At 39.4% G+C, this 24,298-nt stretch overlaps 1 protein-coding gene across 2 annotated transcripts in view; it reads right to left on the reverse strand.

The window, feature by feature from the left end:
• Positions 1 to 24,298, reverse strand: part of sbf2 (SET binding factor 2) — an 83,861-nt gene that overhangs the window by 53,433 nt on the left and 6,130 nt on the right. For both annotated transcript variants that reach the window (XM_041033036.1, XM_041033027.1), the window contains exons 2-3: positions 17,525 to 17,610; positions 140 to 277 (exon numbers count right to left, since the gene is read on the reverse strand). In XM_041033036.1, the coding sequence (XP_040888970.1) occupies positions 140 to 277; positions 17,525 to 17,610 (224 nt within the window). The remainder of the gene's footprint in view (positions 1 to 139; positions 278 to 17,524; positions 17,611 to 24,298) is intronic.

Here is a 24,298-nt window from a genome sequence, read left to right on the forward strand (position 1 = left end):
GGAAATGATGAAGCTATTTCAAAGCATACACCAATGAATCAATGCATGAATGAAAACAGCACTCACATTAAGATGTTAAAGGACAGCTCAGTCTAGGCATTTACCCAGCCTCAAGTGTGTGTGTGTATTACAGTCTTACCTGCAGATTGACCTCAGCCTCGTAGAAAGTGAGGCAGGAGCAGAAGTGTCGGTCTGATTCAATATCTGTCAGGACTACGGTGAAGAAGGTGGGTGTTTTTCTCTCCCTGGATAGTCTCCAACCTCCAGGCTGGCAGAACTGTAAAGATATTCAATAAAATGCTATCACATGAGAACATCATAGAGGGAAATTCACATAACACGGTATATATACCAGATATACATAGTGTTTCAGTCGCTGGAGCAGCAACAAGAAATCTTTATGATCGTCTGTTCTAGAGATGACATATGCTTTCAGACATTTAAGCTTAAGAAAACCTACTAAAACCTTAAAGGGACAAGGCATCTGGAAATTACTGTAGCTCGTCTAATCCCAGTGCCCCCTTAGAGAGCATAGACAGGATGTCCTGTTTCATTGCAGTAATTACATCTGCTCATCAGAGCGGGAACTGGCATGTTCAGTATTTATCTTCCTTTTCTGATGAAGTTCTTAGCAAGAGCCATACCAACCTGCTGATTAACTTTCTGATCATAAAAGGAAGCATCTTTGTTGGAAAATGGAAAAATACCCACAAACTCAGGAACTAAGCAGCATAACAGCCAACCGAACTTGAGCTGTTAGATGAAACGAAGGCTAAAATGGACAAATGACAAATATTTATATTTGTTGGCATCAATTGGATTGAATTAGTCACCAATTAACAAAACAAAAACTCACTCGAAGAGCTTTGTATTCAAGTGAGTAAAGCAGACCTACTCTGAAATATGATTTACCATGAGTAAGTCAAGTTCTTCCAAAATGTTCCTGGAATATCTTATTATTTATATTTCCAAACACTCTGTTTATTGAGGATTTAAGAATCATACAAATCAAAAATTTTTGATGCATGACAAAACTGAGCCATTTTTAGCAAATTGTGGGCACAGAAACTCAGGAGTGTGACTGTTACCTTAATAAAAAGCATCTTAAACAGGTTTTATGTCTCAAAGCAGAAGTGTGAGTCATAACCAGTACTGACACAAAACATGTGTGAGTACTGAAAAAAAACAAACTTTTTCTGATAGTGTTTTGTTAGAGATATACAGTATGTCAGTAAAGTGATTTCATAGATAGAGACTTTATTTTCAGACACTGTGTCCTTATGCACCAACATAATTAACAAAAATGTTGCTATCACATAAACACTCACGCCAATAATAAAATCAAACACATGGATTTATAAAGCAAAATGTAAAACTACCATGTCAAAACAAGAAAAGAGTTTAATTATAATTATGGAGAAATTGTTATTTGAAAATGAGAGTGGCACATAGGAGAGCAGAGGGCCAAAATATGGGATGCGGGCAGGCATTTGGTCAGAGAGTTGAGCGTTTGTGTCTGTTCTCTCTGTTTTTGCTGGAGGCCCAAATGCCCTGGCTCTGAAAACGGTGTTTAGACTGCTCCTCAGGGGTTACACAAGGGATCATCGGACACATGGAGGAAGAGAGGAGGGGTGGGTAAAGGACGTGTGGGTGAGGGCAAAAACAGATGGAAAGATAGATCTGTGAAACAGATCTGCCAAATAAAAAAAATATCTGGGGCAGAAAAAGAAGACAAATAGAGACAGAGAAGAAGAAGAAGATAGAGTTTAAGACAGATTAATAGGGGAGGAGAAGAAAAGGGGGAGGAAGGATTTGGCTTGTTCGACCTGGAGGATTGGACCAGGATGCCACCATCTTCCAGCAGATACAATAGCTTGCAGGAAATCTGTTCAACCTGCATTGTGGTGAAGTGAATGTGTCAGCGAGTGTCAGTGTGTGTGCGTGCGTGCATGTGTGCACACACTCAGGCCAGACAGGACCCAAGGACAAGTGGGGATAACAGTGATCCTGCCCTAAACTATTCCAACTATGCCATTCATTGTTGTCAAAAAGAGATAAACACCTTTGGGCCTGCATAGCTCAGAAGATCACAGGAGATATAACATCCTGTGTGTGTGCATGTTTTGTATTTCTATGTGAGCGTGTCCTGTATGCACATGTGAGAGAGGCACTGTCAGAGACAGCGACATGCAGAGAGTGCGTGGAGCTGCAGTGGTGAGAAGATTAATTGACTTCCCTGATATTAAATCAGTGTTTCCTTTAAGCGGTTATCTCGCCTGTAGGTCTGTAGAGAGACACTCGAGTGCTGGCGCAGGTTCAAAGACACTTAAGGGAGATCGGTGTTTAGAAAACTTCACTTTATTCAGAGACCATTGCATCCAGACAGACCACTGACATCATTTTACACACAACTTATGGATGTCTAACCAAAAGATGAGTGATCGCCTAGCTTAAATGTTCTAGCTGAATCTGATATGGACATTATGATGGGGGCGGTTCAAAGGAAGAATGTGATAAAAATCAAGAAGAAATGTTGCAGGTATCATCCATATTGTATTTTTATTTTCATGAAACTTTATCAGCTTATGACTCACTTAATGACTGCAACAACTGAGCATGAATCCTGCACAAAGGTGTTCACATTTAGTGTTTGTTGTCTGAAGCAGGTTGAATGTCTTGATGTTTTCACAATCCGTGCTGCTTTTCTGCAACTTTTGCAAAGGCGGGCAAACCTCTGAAGGGCTGCAATGCCTTCTGCAAATGTTAATAACTTTTAGTTTAACTATGCTCAACTACGTGTAAACAGGGATAATACGCTTATGCTATTTTCTATTCATTCCAGCACTAAATACAGTGTGGATATAAACAAAGACAACCACATTTCTGAAGTTAGTTGCAGCAGAACAAAACCAATTATACGAATAAAAAACAAAAAATCAAAAGAAAAAATCAAAAGAAAAAAAATCAAGTCTTTGGGAGCTTTCTCCTTTTCTGTCCTGTGTTTGTGTCCTGCCGTACAGTGAATGACCCTGGACAGATTACCATGTAGCAGCAGAGCTGAGGGCACAAATGAGAGCACTGACTGACAGCTTCAGACACAAGCTGTAGTGTACACTCAGCTATAGCATGACACAGAAATTCACTGCAGTGCAACAGGTGCAAGGGTCATTGCGCAGCAAACATAGCCTTTAGATAGCACATGTACACGTACACACACACACACACACACACAGCAGAGAGAAAGGACATCGCCTATTCCCAAATTAGACTTTAGTCAAGTGACAAAGGAACTCTGGGACACACTTGCTGTATTGATGTGAAAGAGTAAACGGCTGCCCTCCGGCTCGACCCTCTGCATCACATCATGTGCTGCAGCCAGGCATGACTGACTCCCACCAACTGCACTATTCACCTACTCAGGCAGTGACACTGGATCTGCAGTCTGACCTGCTAAGCATCGTCACAGCAGAGAGCTCGAGGAGCAGCACCAATAAAAAGAAAAGAACAAAGAAAAAAAAAACAACACAGAGGCTTTGCTTGATCAGGACAGGGCGGCATTCTTATACTGTGATGAGACATTTATGTCTGGTCATGCTGGTGCAGGCCAGATATAACTGGGGAGACAGACATTACTAGAGATGACTCAGGACAAAGAGACATAGAAAAGTTCTCTCCCTTTAGAGTCAGCCTTATTTCTCTGGTATGATACAGCTGAAACATGACAGGAAACAGGTTTACTGTGTTTTTATTGTGATCACAACATTTGACTGTCCTGAACTTGGGGAAATACAAACAGATTTCAAAAGGTCATAAAAGCTTTAAAGAGTTCCCGTTACCACAAACGAGCTCAATCCCAGAAATCCTTTCAGAGAGGGGCCTATTTCATAATTTGGTTGAGTTACAAACCCAAATTAAATCAGGCACCAAAGTTCTTCATGTTTTCTCTCCACAGCAATAACATGTGCGTAGACTAAGCTGTCTCCTCTGATCTCGGCATCAGTAAAAGAATGACCTAAATTGAACGAGGGAAAAAAGAAAACTAATAGCAAAAGTAACATACAACATAAACATGCACAACTGTAAACTTGAAAATACATTAAAATATAAGTAAACATGCTGCCAGACAATCTCAAATCTTAAAGCAGGTGTTACTGAAAGGAAAAGATGTGAGTAGAAGTATAATCATCCATACTTTCGGACCAAGCTAGTGAACTGTAAACAGAGCCTGAATGTAAAGTGACTGCCAATACAATGCGGTCAGGAAAACTTAGCAACAGATGTGAGCTACGCCATGTACTTCCATTATCCTCTTCCTTCTACCTCATTCTTTTCCAGTGCATGTGGAAGAGACACAAGCCAGGAAGACAACACAATGACGGAAAGTGAAGTGCGAGGTGACTGGCTGGGGGTGAGAGGGTCAATAGCGTGCTGCCTGCCCAGCACTTCTACTTTATCAGGTCTGCAGGATGAGCGGTGGACAAAACAACCACAGACGGCTGCTCCGGCCGAGCGGTTTGGCGCACAAACACGCATGTGCTCCCCCCCTCCCTCACCCGTCTCCTTTGCTCAAGGTCAGTGTGATGAGTAAAAGAAACAAAACTGTCAACAAAATGATCATAATATCACTGTTATCCAAATACTATTTAGTGGTTACAGTGAGTTAATTTTCGATGCCAAAACCTTTAGCTCCATCACTGAGCACTCTGCTGAGGTGGCATCTCTCCACTAATTCCATCCCTTAACTTAGACCCCCCCAACACCAATACTCGTGGCTTGCCTTTGCTGATCAGTTATGCAATATCACGCACATATGGTTCGTTTTAGACATAGATATTTTTAGACGACCATGATAGACCACAGTAAATCGAAAAAAAAATGTCTAGTCAGGCAGGACAGGAAGAGTCATCTAGAAATTACTGCGAACAGTTCTGTACACAAAATTTCAAGCTTCATGAATGCCATATGTGTAGGAAATATAACACCAGAAAGAGCCTACTACAACATGTATTTTTAGTGCAAACGTACAGGGTAACTTTTTTTTTGCCACGCACAGTCCAGCATCAAGCTTACAGGGGGCAACTCTGCCGAACCCCCATTTCCCTAACACCCCTTGGGAAGATTTGTTCACTTCAGGGCGAATACTTGGGTTTATTTCAAAAACACAGCATAAATTAAAAACATACGACCAGTTCACCACATGCAACTTCAAAACAGAAGTGCAAATAAGAAGCACCCTTCGGAGAATTAGGCATTCCTATGTTTAAATCAATCTGCTGTCAGATCAGTTCATCTCGCTCTCGCAACCTTACTCCTGAAGCTGAACCTCAGGCGTCTGTGTGATGTTTACGGTAGGCATGGAGATCCCAAACATTAAATGGATTTGATTATGTTTCAGTTTTGCCAAAAGTAGGTTAATAAACACCATATCATCCAAGTATAAATGAACTGAATCATAATTCAGTGAAAATATATTCAGAGTACAAAAATTCCCTTTTAGTATCCAAGGAAAGTCCACAGATATTCCCGGCACTCTTCAATAGCATGTTCTAACGGTAAAACTGATATTAAAACCAGTTGAACAGTATAAAAACAAGCATAATCCAATGAACACTCCCACTGCTGTGATGAAATCTGTCAAAACTCAAGCAAGTACAACGGTAAGAACAACTCTGCAGAGCTTATGGCATTTTAGCAAAATCAGTCAATGACAAAGGACCCAGTGTGTCACGTATGGGCGTGCCCACCTATTCTACTCAATTAATCATAGTCTCACAGTTACTCACCGCATTGTACTTTTTGGACAAGATTTAATTTAGATCAAAGCAGAGTTTCACAATCCATGTGAGGTGCCTTATATTAAACAGAAATCTGGCTTTGCACAGTAAACAATTATGAATTTAGCTAAAGAACTGATAGAAGACGGCTGAGTACATCACATATTACGTTGCATGTGGTCAAGCAGACTTTGTAAGTTCCAACACTAGGTACATGCAAAATAAAAAAGCGAGCTGTAAAAGAATTACAGTGTACTGTTTCTTCCAACTTTCACATGACAACAGATCAACAGACCATAACAGCCATTTCTGATTCTGACATTTGTCACAGCTACAGTAAAAAACAGAAACGCAGCTGTGCTGATGGCGTTCCACCTGGCCTTAACCTCAAACTTCAAAGAATGAGGAAGTAAAGGAAGAAGACTTTCAGCAGAACTGGTGGATCTACTGAATATTTACAACAGTTTGCTTGACATAAACATTTGTGAAAGAAAGGATTAGACTTGATCAGAATTCAAAGAGGTGATGTCCACAAGGACTACTGAGACATTTTACTACAAATACACTGAAATAACAGACTTAAACTTTCACAAAAGTGATTCTCACTCATATACAGACCGGTCTTCAGTCATTTTTGTCTCCTCCTTCACTGTAACTTTAAAATCAAACTACAGCATTACTTTACCGTGGGTAATCTTTGTCTGAGCTTGTACCTCTCATAACTTTTTGACAAGGAGATGAGCTCTGTCTGATTTAAGTTTGCCCTTTTGCTCTACTGAGAACCACAATGTCTCCCCAGGACCTGCTATGGGGTCACATCTGGCCTCTAAGCCTACACTGCCTGCAGCTGTGCATTTGACCTTTGAGCACCTTACCTGCATCTGCATGACTGTGATCAGGCAATGGATCTGAACTACTCACGTACTACAGTGTAAAGCACAGTAAGAGGTGTTCAAAGTGAATGCACTGTCCTGAAGTCAGATCTGTGAGTGGTTAGCATCATGCATTCCTGTCTGCCACAGTGTCTTTTCTACCACTGGAGGCACCAAAGTTGGAATGCAGTACTTTGGTTTATATTCCACTGTTGTTTTTCTTTTATCAGGTCTGATCAACACCAGATTGCTATGTTCTTTTTTTTATTATCTGTATCAGCTGAAGATATGTAAACATGGTTGTTTTTTATTTCATCGGTAAAAAGTAAGCATGAAACATCAAAACACACCTCTGAGCTCATGGAGTGATGAATGAAAGAGCAAGGTAAACAGCTTTGTCCTGAGGTTGTAGATCAGTACAATGGCTGTCCTGCGTCAGACTGCTGAGCCCCGGTCTTTAGAGCACTGTAAGATAACGACTGATAATGACCAGGCTGCTGAACAGGTGCTTCCTCCACCGCCTTTTGGGGGCTCTTGCTAAGTTAATCACTGTGGGCCTCAGTCTCACTTCTGCCTGTAATAAGTTCAGCTAAAACCACAACAAGTTTTGTTCCTCTCCTGACTAGACGCTAATGTAGTGTAAAGAGTAAATGTGGATCTGTATTAGATGTGTTCATTGTGCATGAACACAAAAGGGTCTAACGAGTTTTCCTGTGCATCAGTCAGGGGTGTGTATGTACAAACAACGGCTTTTTTTTGACTTACAGTTTAACTACAAATCGCATGTGTGATCATTTAGTAATTAATACATTAATTTAAGATTTTCTGCTCAAGAAACTACTGGATGGTAACGTGTCTAAATCTGCAACTTTCTAATTGTAACTCTTTCTTTGAAGCTGTACAGCTGATATTTGAAAGTGATGAAAGTGAGCAAAAGCAACTGTTTTTTTCCAAGTTTGTTTGGATTGGAGAAGAAGAGTAAGCCTTCTGAGTGAAGAAAAGGAATAAGGTGCACACTAACACCATTACTAGTAGGAAAATATTTGGCCACAGGAGCTCTGCATACAGTGCTGCTCTAAAACAACAAGGGATGTCGTCTGTGACGTGCTTTAAAACACTAAGTCCAACCTTATATCTCCTCCCCAAAGTCATTATGCCATATGTGACTACACTCCAAGCATTTTCTATGGACAGTGAATAACAAAAGCTGCCACAAAAGATGTTTTGCAAGTTCTGTGAAAACTATAGGTCCTTTTGCTTACAATACAGTCTAACATATGGGTTAAGGTTTTAGACTTAAAACGTAGGGAAACCTTTCCATCAATACACAAACTGTGTACCACTTTGTTCCACTGTGGCACTATTCACTATTGACAGACTCTAGGAGAATGCCGCTATATTTATAGATTTATAATGGTAAATGTGAACAGAGGAACACACTCCAAAAGCCCTGCAAGCAGCCTCCAGAAGCCATGATGCTCCTCAAACCCAGAGAGACTAACAGGGTTTGACAACTGACCAACATCACCATCCTCAGAGCCTCAAACTCTTACTGGTCGAGCTAAAAATGTCAATGAATAACAGCAATGTAATATATTACTGCACCATGTTATTATGCTGTCAGTGGACTGTTCCAAACAATCTGACAATTTTTCACTCAGAATTTCAAACATGCAGCACAAGTCAATACCAGTAGGTCTTCTTAAGTGAAACACTGCAGGTTCTAGTTTGGGCCACATCCCTACTATGCCAGCAAAAAAGGGAGCCATAACAACCAAAGTTTATTGGCAAGTCCTGTTTAAGAAGCTCACCGCTGAGGAGAAAACCTGAGACTGGGCCAGTATGTCTGCATACATTAGACAGTACTGGGAATTTAAGGCAAATAAACTGGTCTCAGAAAATCATTTCTGACAGAGACAGAGGGACTACATATATGGCAGTAACAAGTATGCAGATTCCTGCAACTTTAAGTATGTAGGTGCAAGTTATGTCACCAGCTACTGGTCCTGGTGTTAGCAGCAGTCAGCACATTTTTTGTAGCAACAGTGGCATTCACCAGTAGACTGTCGGAAATGTAGAGGATAGCTGAAGTATCCCAGAACTTTGCTCTTGGAACTCTTCACCTGGCTACTGGCACCGTTCCACAGCTACATGTTTCTACTCAGCGCCTGGCTGGCCACAGATTGGGTCACTTGTCATTGTCCCTTTGCGTTTTGTTTACTGGAGGTTAGATTTCATTTTTCAACTCTCAAACTTGGCTCTATTGGGAAAAAATAAAATTCCTGTAAGTGTATGTAACAGAATGACAAGGGAAGAAACATTTCGTATTAAACAATAAACCATTAAGACTGAAAGACTTGTACTTTATTTCATCTGAAAGTCTAAGTGAGTGTGCTCTCCAGCGTACTGTGGCTTAATTTCATCCTGTGTATTCCCATTTCCTGGTGAGCTCACAGTGCTTTTCAGCATGGAAAGTCCTGCTTGCTTGACAGCCCCAGCTTTGTTTCCTGATGTGTTTAGCTTCACTGGAACACAGAGCATTGATTACTCATATGTGGATCTTCCTGACAAACACATGATCCCATTCTCCCCCTGGTTGGAACGGCATCCTGCTATGTGGAATGCACTGTTTAGCTTTTCTCTCATAGTTTTACAAACATAATAAGACCGACGTGCAGCGCGACATGTCAAGTTATGGTCACTTGAGTCAATCCATCAAGTGATACAATTAGGCTGCATTCTTTCATCTGTATGTGGTTTGGCCCTGAGCCTAAAACTGACTAACCAAGGGTGCTGATTATGAACAATGCAGTTAAGCTTTGTCATGATTTGCTTATCCAACCAGTTCAGAGAACAGGGCCAGATGAATGACTCCTCGCTGCAATAAGGATGATTCTTTTCTCAAATGAACTGAACCTGACCTAAGCCCAGAGGCTCAGGTCATACTGGAGTCAGGCGCTAAAGTATTCTTTTGTGGAGACAATATGTATTAAAAATCTCTATTTAAATGTCTGTTAAAACTTTTCGATTCAAACGTATCCACATGACACCAGCAGTTTACAAATTTTCGGAATAACTCGAGCGTCCTTCCCGGAAGCGCAACCCACGTTTCTCATTACAGCAGGGATTTGAGGGAAAAGGGAGGAGTTCAAGAAGTCCAAGTTCTAGACAAGAGAAATGACATGAGTGTTTACAGTCTGGTCAAGTCAGGTCAAATTCCTTCATCAGAGGAAGCTGGACCCTGAGAGGAATTTTTTAAGAATTTCATGTCTACACATTGCTGGTGGAACAAAACAGGGATGTACAGGTAGGGATTACAGGTGCTCCTTATAAATCAGGTGCAACTCAACAGCTAACTGACTGACGCCACAGCAATCGTATTCATTAAAAAGCAAAGTAAGAAAAGGGACACACAATAGGAGAGACAAAATCCATGTTCACGTTTTTTTGGTTTTACACTATAAATACATTATGATAGTACTATGACATATGTCTAGGCCATGGCATTCATATGCTGAAAAACTGTGGACATACATTCAAAAAATCCAAACAATATGAAACTTTACACAACTCCCCTGCACATGTAGAATGCCACTAAGTTAAAAAATGACATTTTCTAGCAGCCTAACTGCCTGAAAATAGCCAAGATGTAATATTAAATAATAATAATACATCAAATTTTTATAGTGCTTTTCCAGGTGCTCAAAGACGCTGAACAGTGGAAGGAAAGATGGCAAGATGTGTCGTGACAATGCCACATGCTTGTAAATAAAGAGAAAGAAAACCAAGCAAGGGTTAAAAGAGTGTTTTTTGCAATGACTCTAAAACCTGTTCATCACATCACAAATTATGGAGGAATCTGATGAAGATATTTATATCATGATTAAGAGAATGTACTCCTCCCTACTTATAGAGTGTAGAAGAGCACAGCTGTAGCATCTGTGCTTTCCCCTCATTTTGAAGGCTTGTTCGTTCAGACAATACAAAGTTGGTGGAGCTGAGGAGGGACAAGAAAGCAGCAACCACCACATCTTAGAGGGATAGACTAAGTCTTGCCAATCAAATAAACTCAAAACATCTACTTCTACTTTTAAAGACCACCAAGACACACACCGCAAAGGAAATAAGCTATTGAGACCATAATGTCTTGAGGAAAACTTATTGATTTCTTAATTCAAGAGAAATTTTGAATGGATCTTGATCAAAAAGAAAGATTGAAGAATCTAGTGCCCATTAGTGGAGCTGCAGCTTAAGACACTTTTGGCCAATGTGGTGGCCGCTTGTATAAATGTCTTTCTCTCAGTAACAATTATGGCTACCAGTATATGAGTAAGTCTGAGTAAGCAGTGGGACAGAAGAGCAAATGACCGGCATGGTATGTGGTCAGAGAAACAACTCCGCTTGCTTAGCTGACTGAGTGGAACAGAAAACCCACACAGCGTACTGTGTATTGGACAGGACCAGCACAGGATTACTATTGTTCAGCGCTGCAGCATCTCGCCCACAGCCACAACATGTGGGACCAGAGATGGCGCAGTCTGAATATTACGCAGAGACTCCCACTGTTTTTCCCACTGTCACACACCTAAGGCTAAATGCTAAAAGACTTTAAAGGTGAGGAGAGGACAGGACAGGTCATCTACAAACTCTGAAAACAAACTAAGAAATACGTCAAGGAGGGAGAGGTGAATGTTTTTGAATCAACAAATTCTTTGACAATGTTTTGGCTGTAGAGTTGAGGAAGGTCAATTTCAAACTGCTGACCAAGGTTGTTTTCAAAAATGTCTGACCCACATAACGACATTAACTTATTTATGAAGTAATTGGTAGTCAGGTGTAAATGTAAACAAACCCGTAAATATGCTAATAACCGTGTGCACCAATTAAAACAAATTATAGCTGTGAGGAACCTTTGATGCAATTAGACTCCGTATTAAATTTGAGCACTCGAAAGTAATATTCTGATTCCAGATAACTGACAAATATTTTTTCTATCAATTATTTAGTAAATGAAATGTTAGAAAATGGGGAAAATGACCATTAAAAGTTTGAAAGTTGTGTGTTGAAAATGTATTGTATTATAACAATGAAAAAAATGAAGCATATTTCACACAAGCTAGACCAAGCACATGCTTAGCTTATTACTTATCAAATAATTTAGAAGATTAATGAATTGCCATTTTTGCTGTCCATAAATGTCTTTGGATGGACGAGTAAATGAAGTGAGAGTTTCCCATCTTTAACTTGCTATATAGATAGAAGTAATCTTTAACATGTAAAGCTGATCGAAGCTGATTCCGTTGTGGCATCTCAAATCAGATTTTTGACTGATTTGAGACTACGTAATCAGGGGAGACATTTTGTTTTCCTGCTGGGAAACATTCCACTGTAGAAGAGACAGCAGTAGAAGAGACTGTAGAAGAGACAGCAGGAATGAGGCTGCTGATAGGACACTGTCTGCAGGCTACATGAAATGGACTGACCCTAATGTTCAACACTGAACTTTGCTGTGCTTTGGAATGTGTTTGACCTCTTGGGCATTGTTTTCAAGGCATCTCTCTTCACACACACAACACACACACACGTGCATGCAGACTGAAGGCCAAGTTAAGCAAAAACATAACGAGCCATCCATTCCCATTCCACTGCATCTCATCATTTCAGTGTATGGTGATCTCTATTTCAGTTTAAGGATTACATGCCGTTTGAGAAACTTCACAGCCTTTTTTCACAAACAAACTATTATTGTGTGGTCAAGTAAATTGTTAAGTATAAGGTTGACAAACATGTAATATATGTGCATATGACTCTTGAAATGTAAATTAACATTTAAATTTCATATTAAAACAATAAGAGATGTGATATTAGAAGAGTTAGGGACAAAGCACAAACAATCAATATAATTATTAAGGCAAAGAATCAAGACATTTAAAGCTAAAATTACACATCCAACATTTAACTTTTCTAAAAAGAAATCTATCAAATAATAAATACCAACATTATTACTGTGTTTTTGGGGTGAAATTTATAAATTCATTAATATCAAAATGATAGTACCCTGCACGGAGTAACGGCTGTGCATGTAATGGATGTTTTGAACAGTATCTGAAGGAAGCCAGTTTGAGCAGGTTCAGGGCAATGTGTTCTGAAATACTAACTCAATTTGTTTTATGTACCTCTGTTATTACGTACAACAAACAGCATAAAACAAAAACCTTCCTGTCATAAACTGGAGGCATATTGCTTCCACTGCGTTAAAGTACAAAGCATGAAAGTTTGATTTAGGTGAAGTTAGCAGTAAAAATTTACAACTCTGGCAAACACTGTTACCTGGAAAAGCAGCCCTGAACATGATTTGGGTTTTTTTATCCAAACACTCACCAATACTTGGATTACATAGATTTAAAAAGCTCAACGTCCATCTGGTTATTTTACAATGTAGATTTTACACTTACAATTAATACAGCCCATTTAACATGAAAATCATGGTGCCTGTTAGAAGCAGAAATGTCTGAAATAAACAAGTGCACGAGGGACAAAGGAATACCACAGGAAGAGTCTAGAAACTCACACATCTACATTTGACGCTAATATGTTGCCCACAAACAGAGGATGTTGTGACCATTCACATACTTCAAGCATTAAACAAATGGTGCTTGCAATTAAACAAGCAAACTCAGCAATTAAACAGTGAACGCCACAGAAATTCCAGGCATTCCTTTGGCATTTGTGTGGCACATTTTACGTCTTTTCTCTAATCTCCTTGGTGGTAAATCTAAATAAAATATGGTCAACAAAAATAAATGTAGATGGTCACTGTCCAAAAAAAAAAAAAAAAAAGAAAAAGAAGAAAAAGAATGTATTTCTTGATTAAAAGGAGCATGACAAGCATGACTAGGTTTGGCTGCTATGCTGCTCAAACTGTAAAACTAAAAGCAAAGCAAAGTAAGCAGATTCAGCACTGAAATGTGAAATTTAATGAAACTTATCACATCAAGGGAGATCACCTTATTCCTTTTGAGTATAATAAGGTACAATTAATAATAAAATACAGACAGTCCCAATTTGCCTCTCATGTAATCATTAGGTTCAAGTTCAAGTGAAGGTTATTGTTCTTGTGTGATTCATTTTAACAAACCACAGCTCAGCAACTTTTGTCTAGCATGTGATCCACGTCCTACTCGTATTTGTAGTCCATCAGAGGAAAAAGAGAAATGAGAACATGAGACAAGAATTAAGCAAATCTTGCTAGTGACAAAGTGTTCAGTCTGACAGAAGAAAACTCTACTATCCATTAGGTAGTAATGACTAGTCTCCTACGTGACCCTACAACTACCTCCAGAACCTACGTCCGTTTACAGTATACCATGAGGACTAAGTCTTGGTATTGGAGGTCGAGGCAGTGGAAATGTACTAGGTGCGCAACTTGCTGACCTCCATCTACAGACCTGGCTCATCCATAACAGATGAGGATTTGAGCTGGTTCCTATCATCATCACTTGCCTGAAAAGATGAGAAACACATTTTTCCTAGCTCAAGTTGTAAATGCTTTTTCTTGGTGCATTCCTCATCTGTGGTTATTTAGTTTGCTGGGGGCCTGTTGTGACCGCAAAATGCTTTTCGTGCTCAGCTTCATCCACTGTTTTCTACAGATGTGTTCCTTAGTGTTTGTAAATGAGTCATTTTCTTTTTCATGGAGTAGAGGAAATCTGCAAATAATAATGGTTTACATACCAGAGCAAAACAGAGCCAAAATGCAAATTGCTTAGTGGGTCTGTTAAACACTATGGTGTGTCTTCATTAAAGGTTCAAAGTTGGAATTTCAGTCATTTGGCTCTTAACCAAAGTTTGTCACACACCACATAGTAGGAAAGCAAATTTCTGGAACAACCCCCTGTTTCCTGTTCTTGCTTACTCCTCTGGGTGTTTTTTTTTTAAATAAAACTGAAGATGTCAACAGATGTATCTTCTTCATTCTGTTACCTATTTCTGTTCTATTCTCTATTATACTTGTACATATGGTACAATACATAATCTGTCAGAGTTTCAGCAAATATGTGGAGTATTTGCCAAGACGCACTTAAAAAAAAAGCCCTAGAATTGAATGCATCCTCTTGTTTCAGCTTGAGATTACTGTCTTCAATGAGAAACATCATGCCTTATGTTTTCTTTACACACTGGGGACTGCAGTATGTCTCAATTTCAGTCTAGGCTGACACATAATGAAGAAGCATTGGAGGGATAACTTCAGCAAGATGGAATACAAAAAATTCACACACACACACCCACACAACCACAAAAAAATGGCACGCAGGTCCTCAATGACATCTGGAAACACTAAGCTAATAGATTTAGCTAAACTTGTGGAAGTGTTTCTATATTTAAACTCTATGAAACCACGACAGGATACTTGAGTGATCATACTGAGAGAACAGAGCCATGCTGGTTCATCATGCAAAGTCAATGAAAGGCTAAATACCAGTGTTAGGGTTTCTGCCTCACATCGACAAAGGTTCTTCCAATATTTTACCTCGACATTCTGTCTGGACAGGATGTACATTCTGTCTTTCAATTTAAAAAAAAATAGTTTTATCAGTGACAGTTACCATTCATTGGCTTTGAGGAGCACTATGCTATTGCTGTATGACACAACACTGTTGGTCTCTAAGCCATAACTCACTACAAGACACTCTTGATGGCCACCAACAGACTCAGTGAGTTACACAGGAAGATGCTTGATTGCTATTCGAACCACCCACTTACAATATGTCTATTTGTGCTCACTTGTCCTCAATTGGCTTATAAATACCACTGCATAAACAAGAGTCATGGTATAACTATCTCTTTCACATATCTGGACAGAGCCAAAGATTTCAGCTGCAGCTTGGCCATAATTTATCAATTATTAAAAGGCAAACAAAACTGGCAACCACAGTTCAATGTTTAACCTTCTAGAATCTGCAATTCTGTACAAAAATGTAGACTGCACTTGTCCTTCTACAAAGGATCCTGTCCTAGTGAAAAGATTACCTCATCTAAACATGGGATGTTGGGGAATGTCTGATGTTTAGATTAACTCTGTCCATTTATCTTGGCTGAGATATCTGACCGTTATTATGCAACTTGTTGGCCTCTACACCTGCTGCTCTTCTCTGTATCTCTTTGCTCCTAAATGATATACTTGTTGGGGTGTTCGATCTCTATGCCCTTCACCAAACGCAAAACATACCTTCAACTGTTAATAGACAACATGCAACATTTATTTTGGCACAGTACTTCCAATCATGTACAGTTTAGGGCTGTCACTTATTATTCAGAGTTCGAACAATGTTTCGGAGGGGTGGGGGTGTCCTTTAAATCTTCACTGTAAAATTGCTCAACAAAAGGGGGCAAATCTGTTCCCTCCAATCAGAATTTTACATGCATATCTTTATGGTGGCACTGTTAATTGGTTGTCAGTTAAAAAACTGGATAAAGAAATCGACTGATTGCACCCATAGAGGCAGCTGAACTGTAACAACCACACTCCACACTGTATGTATTTGCAGCACATTATGATGCCACAGTGAAGTTTACATTTGACCTTTTGGATATAAAATATCATCACTTCATCATTTAATCATATTAGAAGTTTGTGTGAATTTTTTTCATAGCCTACGAATTCTTGATTTATGGCTAAAAACACATTTTGTGAGGTCACCGTGACCTTTGACCTTTGACCACCGAAATCTAATCAGTTCATCCTTGAGACCAAGTGAACATTTGTGCCAAATTTAAACAACTTCCCTCAAGGTGTTCCTAAGATATCACGTTCAAGAGAACGGGACGGATCGACAACCCGAAAACTGGCTGCAGTTGTCGCCGGTTTGGAGGCATAAAAATCTGTATTTGTAATTGTAATTTATGGTGTTGTATTGAAGAGACCAGTAAAAATGTACTATTACAGAAGAATGTGCTGGACAGCACTTTCAAAGGATCAAGTACTGTATTGGGATCTAGAGTCATTTTGCTGTTTGCTCTCCTTGTTGACTGCCAAAACCATTCTGCTTAGTCATTAAAACTTTATCTGCAGTAGCCAATATAAATGAACAAAAACAGATATAACACTGGCGTAATGTCCTGTGCAGTATGATACTGTTAACTGCTAATGTTGCCCTAGAGATCGACAGTTTTTCCCAGTTCTGATAAGCAAATATTTGTCCATCCATTACACTGTCCATATAAGGATAACAGACCCCCTGTCAGAGACCCCTTTGAGTGTCTCTGCAGAGAGGGATGGAACAAACTGAGAGAGACAACTCTTCCCTTAATCTTCCTGAAGCGGAAGATGGAGACAGACACAAACTAGGGAAACAGTCATTGACATAATCTAAAAAGGATTCTGAGAGGTAGTAAAGAGGTTTGCCAATTAGTGTACGTGGGAAAGGTTTAAAACAAACTTTTGTGTAAACAATAATTGTGAATTTTTCTGAAACAGGAAATGCCAGCATCTGTTGTACATCCTCCAAAGGGTAAATATGCTTTTACAACATGAAAGTTCCTTGGGGTGTAATCTGTCATTTTTGTGACACAAAAATGCTGAAGACAAATATATTTCTTGTATTACAGTATTTTACACAGAAGAAAAACATTCTTAACAGTCAAATCAGGAAACCGCCAGTGGGTAAGGGGCATAAGAACAAGGACACTCACTAACTGGAAAACACAGGAAAGGTCTCGGCTACAAAATGATGCAACCATTCAGACGCTAGTCAATTATGCTTGGAGTTTCATAACTGATCTAATCTTTTTTTCTTTAACCTCTGTGTACTTGAGATGATCTAGTCTCTCTGTTCAGTTTGAGGTATGTTGAGTTTGTAGGAGGCTGTTATCACTCACCATCTCCACCCCCTGAGGAAAGGCCGTTCCCTCCCAGTCCTTCTTGGGGAATCGCTGAATGATCTTCCCACATCCCTCTCCTGAACCTGCAGAGAAAACAGTGAAGATCTGTCAGCGAAATGGATGCAGAGGACGGCGTCATGGCACCTCAAGTTCTTTTTGTTTTGTTTTTTTAAATGAGCTCTTAAGTTATCCAACAAATAACATACAACATATAGTGTTGAGTAATGTGGTTAAAATTATGATAATTACGACAATCGATAATGCCTTGTAAATGTAATACCAATATTTTATAATCAATATACCCTATAGAATGGCAAATGTATGGATAAGTATGCAGCATGGGCAGAATAATTGATTTGGACAACAAAAATCTTTGAACAATATCATGAAACAATTATATCATCGCCATATTGTTATACTGCTGTCTATAAATGATCATTTTTGAATTATCACTCTGCTCCAATATCATGCTAAGCTCAGTATGTAGTCTAATGACAATATTTTGGCTGATACAGCTAATGCCTCTGTTTAGAAAGCTTTATCTATAACCAACAAACAATGTGTGTAAAACAAACAAAATGATTGCACTGCTCAACTTGCACTGTTTTCTCAAAATCTAGCATCTCAGAGTCCCTGTTCCTGACTAATATTAGTTTTTCTTTCAGATAAACCCTGACACACAGAGAAACAGTACAGTAATGGACAAAGACATGAGGAAATACATCACACGCTATGGTCTCAACAGATTTCCAGATTTTCCTACTGTCACAAGAAAATTAATTTCACTAATTTCACTTAATGCTTAGTCAAATCTACTTATTAGATTTGATGCAATATGACTACATCACCAAACAAAACAGAGAGGTATCAACAGGACAAAATAGAAAGAAATTAAACGTAAATAGAATATATGAATAATATTGGAACTAACTCTATGCAACAGCAGTGACAGTTTAGTTGTGTTTCTGCTCCCTCTGTTTAGGGGTTTCCCATAAATATACAAGTATGTTGAAAGAGCTTAGGGTTTCACGACAGCCTGTCGGTTTCCTAACAGCTCCTTTTGTCATCCATACAGTTCTATGATAAAGGTAAAGTGAAAGTGAAGCTGATTTCATTTGGGTTGAGTCTTCTTCCAAAAAAGCTTCTAAGAAGTGAGAAAGTTCTAAAGAAAACATAAAGAGGAATTATGAAAAAGCTTACATTGAAGAAACTAAATTTGCTGAGAGAGCAAAAGAAAACCAAAAATCAAATGTGATACTGACAAGTGCAGTAAACATCAGAGTCACAGTCACACAGTCAGAGATTTAAAGAATGCATAAACAAATTAGATGCAGTTACCGTAAATCAGTAAATTAATTACCGGGTTGGATAAAATCAGCCACTTCAGTCTTCTTTGCGAATTATGGTTAGTGAATGGCGGCTACCCTGAAAGCTTTTTCGTGCACTGTTGCAGTTTTTAAACATTTACCAAAAATAACCAAAACATTGGATTGCTCTGCCTTTCAAAAAACAAAAAAAACCACTGCAAATTCAATTCTGGCCACACTAATCATAAAAAATATTCCTGATAGGGTCCTGGTGGGACTGATTGAATCAAGATGTTTCAGGAGGAATGTGGTCCAATGTGTAAGATATGGAACTTACACCACTAACACAAAGCAGATCACAGGAGCAAGAAGGTCATTCATTTTTTTTTAGTGATAATGTTCTGACAAGCAAATAGTGGATGGAGACAGTCAAACCAAGAGACATAAGGGGCAAAATCTCCATCCTTCACTGTTCGATCACAAAACCTCACCGCAACCTGAATAATACAATACAGTATGTACAGTATGTAGTTAAGTACACCACAGAAAGGCATATACACTTACAGTATGTAGTTAGTGCTGAAGGAGACAGCTGGATGCTGATCTATAGCAGGTGTAGTGAACTTCACATTCACCACACGGATCTGCGAGGCTGAAAAAAGCTTTAGCTTCAAAATTACTCCCTCATAGATCTCCCACAGGACCCCATATGGCTGGGCCTTGTAAAACTCTGAAATCTAAATTGGATGTAATAATTCATGTCGACACTAGTGCAAACACAACACACTATGTATTTAGTAGTTGATATATGACTGCAACATTCTTGTTTAGTAATCTGGAAAGCTAATAGATGGAAATTTTATCTAATTAAAGAAAAATTTCCCCCATTTAACATGCCAAAAACAGCATTTCAAGGTCTGTTTCACAATATCCACTTTGTCACACTGCGTTGTTTGACCCCATGACTTCATCTCAACGTTATTTTAAACTCTTACTCACTCTTTGACAATCAGGACACACTTTCTATTTATCAGCCAAGGGAAAATTGTCTCCTATAAAGAGAGTAAGAGACAGAAATTGAACACATGTGGCCCAATTCTTAGAATTCCCTTAAATAATACAGATAAATAGACATATGAGGATTTTTTTATGCAATCAACAAAAGCCCAAATTCCCAATTCAAAGCACTCTGGCTTAGAGTGCTGCAGATAGTGTCAGCTTTTTAGACTCTCAATCATCTGTTTATATCAAACAACACATTTTTACAACATTTGCAAATTACATGGATTTTGGAATCCACAAGAAAGCCAGCCAGTTAGTGGAGAGCTAAACGGCACTTGGGATTTACTCTCATTCAAACACTAAAAACCTAGAATGACAAATTCTGACGTAAGAACTGGCTAGCACTAAAACCATGTCAAATTGCTACGTTGGTCAGAAAAATCAAAACCAACACACTAGTGTGCTGCATGTGCTTTTTAAACATAGTTTGTAACCTAGAACTTTGGCTCAAGACTACAAAAACATCTTCAACTAAAAAAAGGCTAACAGGGACATCACTGGACTTATTCTAATAATATTCCGTATTGGGAAGGCAAAGGGAACGAACGGTGTGGCATGACTAACAATGTGCATGCCCATGGCACTGATACTCAGAGCTAACAAATCATGGGCACCACCTGTCTCTATGTCTGTAGTGGAAAGATAGGGAGCCCAATGTTGTAGCAGGGCTACTGGGTCTCCTTCAGTATCAGAGGTAATCCAGGTCTGTATGTATATTGCATATTGTCACAAAAACCGAACATTGGCAAACAAACACGGACACTGCAGCCAACCGCTGGAGGTAGCCGGAGGCCTCTTGATGTAGCCGCCTAGCCCAGCCGATGCTTTTGCAAAGAGCTAACTGCTAGTGCCTGCCAGGAGCTGTCACTCAACGCAACCACGCCCTAATTTATGTAAGAATTCTAAATAACACTAAAATGGTTGTTTCCACCTCCCACAGTGTTCCCGGAGGTGGAAACTATCAATAGAGACCAAAAACAAAAAAATGTACCAGGCTGTAAATATGTCTTTTTTGGCTGTAAAGTTGGCTATTTTAACATGGGGCTCAATGGAGAATTGCTCACTTCTGGAGCCAGCCCCCAGCGGCAGCCGAGGAACTGCAGCTTTTTGAATGCGGAAGTGATCCTCACTGCTGAAACCTACAACTCCCCCCTTGTTATAACCCAGCTGTTTACTGTTCTGAATACAAGTTAAAGTTCTGAATATGGCACAGTTATCTGCAGGCCCATGTGTTATTTTACTGCCAAAGAAGAGTAATAAACCTCACGTTTATGTACAGCGTCATCTCTCACTGGCACTTGCAAAACTGCCAGGTTACCTTTTAGAGGGGGTCACATATGGCCATTTACAATTCAAATCGCTCCCCAAAATATTTTGGTGTTCGCTACCCTGACAACTGTCATTTTATTCTCAGTGGGGGAAAAAAAGTGGTGGTGTTGGATCCATTTTGCTATTCAGTGAATTTCAGCAGTCCTGTCTCAACACAGGCAAGTGCCGTGACTCAGCAAACTACTCAGAAGACTGCTTATGAAGCCCCTATGTCACAGTTTGGCCGGAGGTCAGACAACATGCACAAGGGAGGCGAATGTCTTCAACAAACAGGAGAATGAACTGCTACACATCATCATAATGGCATGAGGTCCTCAGTGGCCGGCCACAGCCTTCCTGCACTGAGAGCCTCAAGCCTGCTGTCAACAACTAGACCCCTGTCAAAGAGTATAGCTAATTAATTATGATAAGGCTCCTGCGTAAATATATGTTAGTTTAAACAGAAAGGACCTGAATGCTGGTTCTAGTTTTGCCTTTCTTCACCTGTGGAGCGTGTCCAGACACTGCATGGAGACTGGTACTAGCAGAACACAAGTCTGTCTGACCGTTACGTGTCTTCAGGTCTTTACAGCTCCTCTAATTGAAATCACATGGCCTGAGTTCTCCAAGTTCTAATTTTCAACCACGGATGAAAATAAATGACAGAATTCCTCACATTCCACGAGGCTACACTCTTGTATTAAAACAAGCCGTGCTTTTAAATACTACCCCCCTGATAACTATAAAGAACCCCATCAGCGAGGATAATAGAACCCAGGCCTGAAAAGGAACATGCTAATTTGAACGTCCAGTCGCAAGACGCAAGGGGGATGAAGTCCAAAATCAAGTTTATTTATTTATTTTTGGCAGAAGCTGTTGAAACAACAAGAACAAAACCTGTCCAAGCCCACGGCACGCGTGTGCATGTTTAAGAGTATGGCTCCTTTCCAGCTCAATACAGCACAGCCTGTGTGTGGTACAGCTATGGCTAAAGAACAACATTGTAATGTTTTTCAGCTTTCCGATGAAACACGATATATATCTACATATTTAAGTTTTTTTTCTGTAATGGCTTTAGGGGTGTATTTATTAGCAACAATAACTATAGACTAATCAGCCTTTAATAAGTGACGTTAGAGATTTGCACAGTCCAGTAAAAACATTGGGACTCTTCTGTATGCACAGATTTTATCTTAATTTCTGTGTACGAAAACCTGTTGTGAACTGTTGTGGGGCTTTATCAACATTTTGTTATTACCAAAATAAGAAAACAATATTTATGAGTGGTAACTGATACCATGATACCCACAAATTCTTACTCAGATCTGTTCCAGGCCATAAAACAGCCCATAAAACACAACCATTCGGAAATATCAATCAGATATAAAATATTCCAACTGCATTAGCAGTTTTTAACACTTTTTACAAGGTTTCCCAGCGGCCCAGTAATTTGCTTGATGTGAGATGATGGTTTTATACAAATGCGGATCAGTCTGTTGTGACGAAGTATGAAGTATTAGCTAAATATGTTTTACATTTAGGGATGTCACACCTCCAGTTTCTCATGCTTTGATAAGCTGATTTAGCTTGTTTTTTTTTAAAAATAGGAGTCCACATCAGTTGATTCCAGCTGAGAATCAACTATGCTGTCATGTCCAGGCTACGTTGTGGTGAGCGTCCAATGCTCTAGCCCCTCTGCATGCTCTTACAGAAGGCGCGCACGTAGTGCAGGAGAGCAGAGCCTCTCTGACAGAGTGACAGCTGGGTGGTAGTACAGGAGTGCTCCAAGAACAAAGGCAAGCCAAATATTAAGACTAAAAACAATATAACGCTGTCTAGTTTTCAAAATGGCACCAACTGATACCAACACATTACTGCCTTATCAATGTCGCTTAACAAAAGCCACTTCATGAAACTGAAGTTTTGAAAAGTTTAAGGGAAAACAAAAATAATTCAGAGGCATTCTGAATGTTCCCTTTCTCTGCAGCACTACTGGGACTTCAGCCATTTATGCAGGTCAGCACACACACACACACTAATATCTGACTTCAGCAACTTAAAAAGATTGAATGAACCTAATAATTTATTACTGAGTTGCGTGATTTAAAGTTGTTAGTCTTTCTTGATTAGAGCAGATGTTTCTCCTCTTGGGATGAAAAAAACCTCCATTCGTCTTCCTGATTTATCTTACCACAGTTACTGTTGATTGAATCAGCCAAATGCTTATTTTACCATGTATGGATAGGCCACCAGCAGACTCTGCAAGTTTACGTAACATTCACGTCAGCCTGTAACCTGATTTTGGCCCAGTGGTACACACAGGTGGGCTGTTCTGGAACAAGTTCACAGGTACTGCGTATTCACTTTCTTCCACATCAATAATAAGACCTGACTTTAAAGGGAAAATCCATCCAAAACTAACTGATATTTAACCATTTCAGTGAGATTGAGAGACAAAGAGATTGAGGATCTCTTCACATACATTTCACTGAATCAGTGACTGGCTCTGTGTATAAAGTGTTGTTGGACATATTATATCCAAATGAGTTTGGGTTGAATGTAGAGTTTCCAGCTGACCACATACCAGTAAAATCACCAAAGATATTATTCTTTATTCCAGCAGTCAGTGTGTATGGAGCAGCCCCATTTGCCTGAGTGTGCTTATCATCACTTCGGCCACTCACTTTGCTGTTTAGCTTGAGGACAAACCTGTTGTAATTACACAAATTAAAACTGAGTTGTACGGTATTATGTAAATTACGTATGTAAAATCTATATCAGAGCACATTTTTCCTTTATGATCATTATGGAGGGCGTAGGAAAACCCAGTTCGGTCTCATCAAGAGTGACCATCATCAGGAAACTAAACTGTTCTCAATGTTCTATGTGGATGATATGCAAAGGAATTGACCGTGGTGCTGTTTGCATGGCAAAAGGGTATCAGAGATTAGAAAACTGATGTCGTCATAAATATCTAATTCAGGAAACTTTCCAGCCTCCAAAGACAGCTCCAGAGAAGGAAAAATGCGTAAAAAACGATAGCGAGTCCTTAAGGTCATGCCCAGGTCAAAATGTTGGGAGAAAAGAAAAACAT

Source organism: Toxotes jaculatrix, chromosome 1, assembly GCF_017976425.1.
Source record: "Toxotes jaculatrix isolate fToxJac2 chromosome 1, fToxJac2.pri, whole genome shotgun sequence".
NCBI classification, from domain to species: Eukaryota; Metazoa; Chordata; class Actinopteri; family Toxotidae; genus Toxotes; species Toxotes jaculatrix.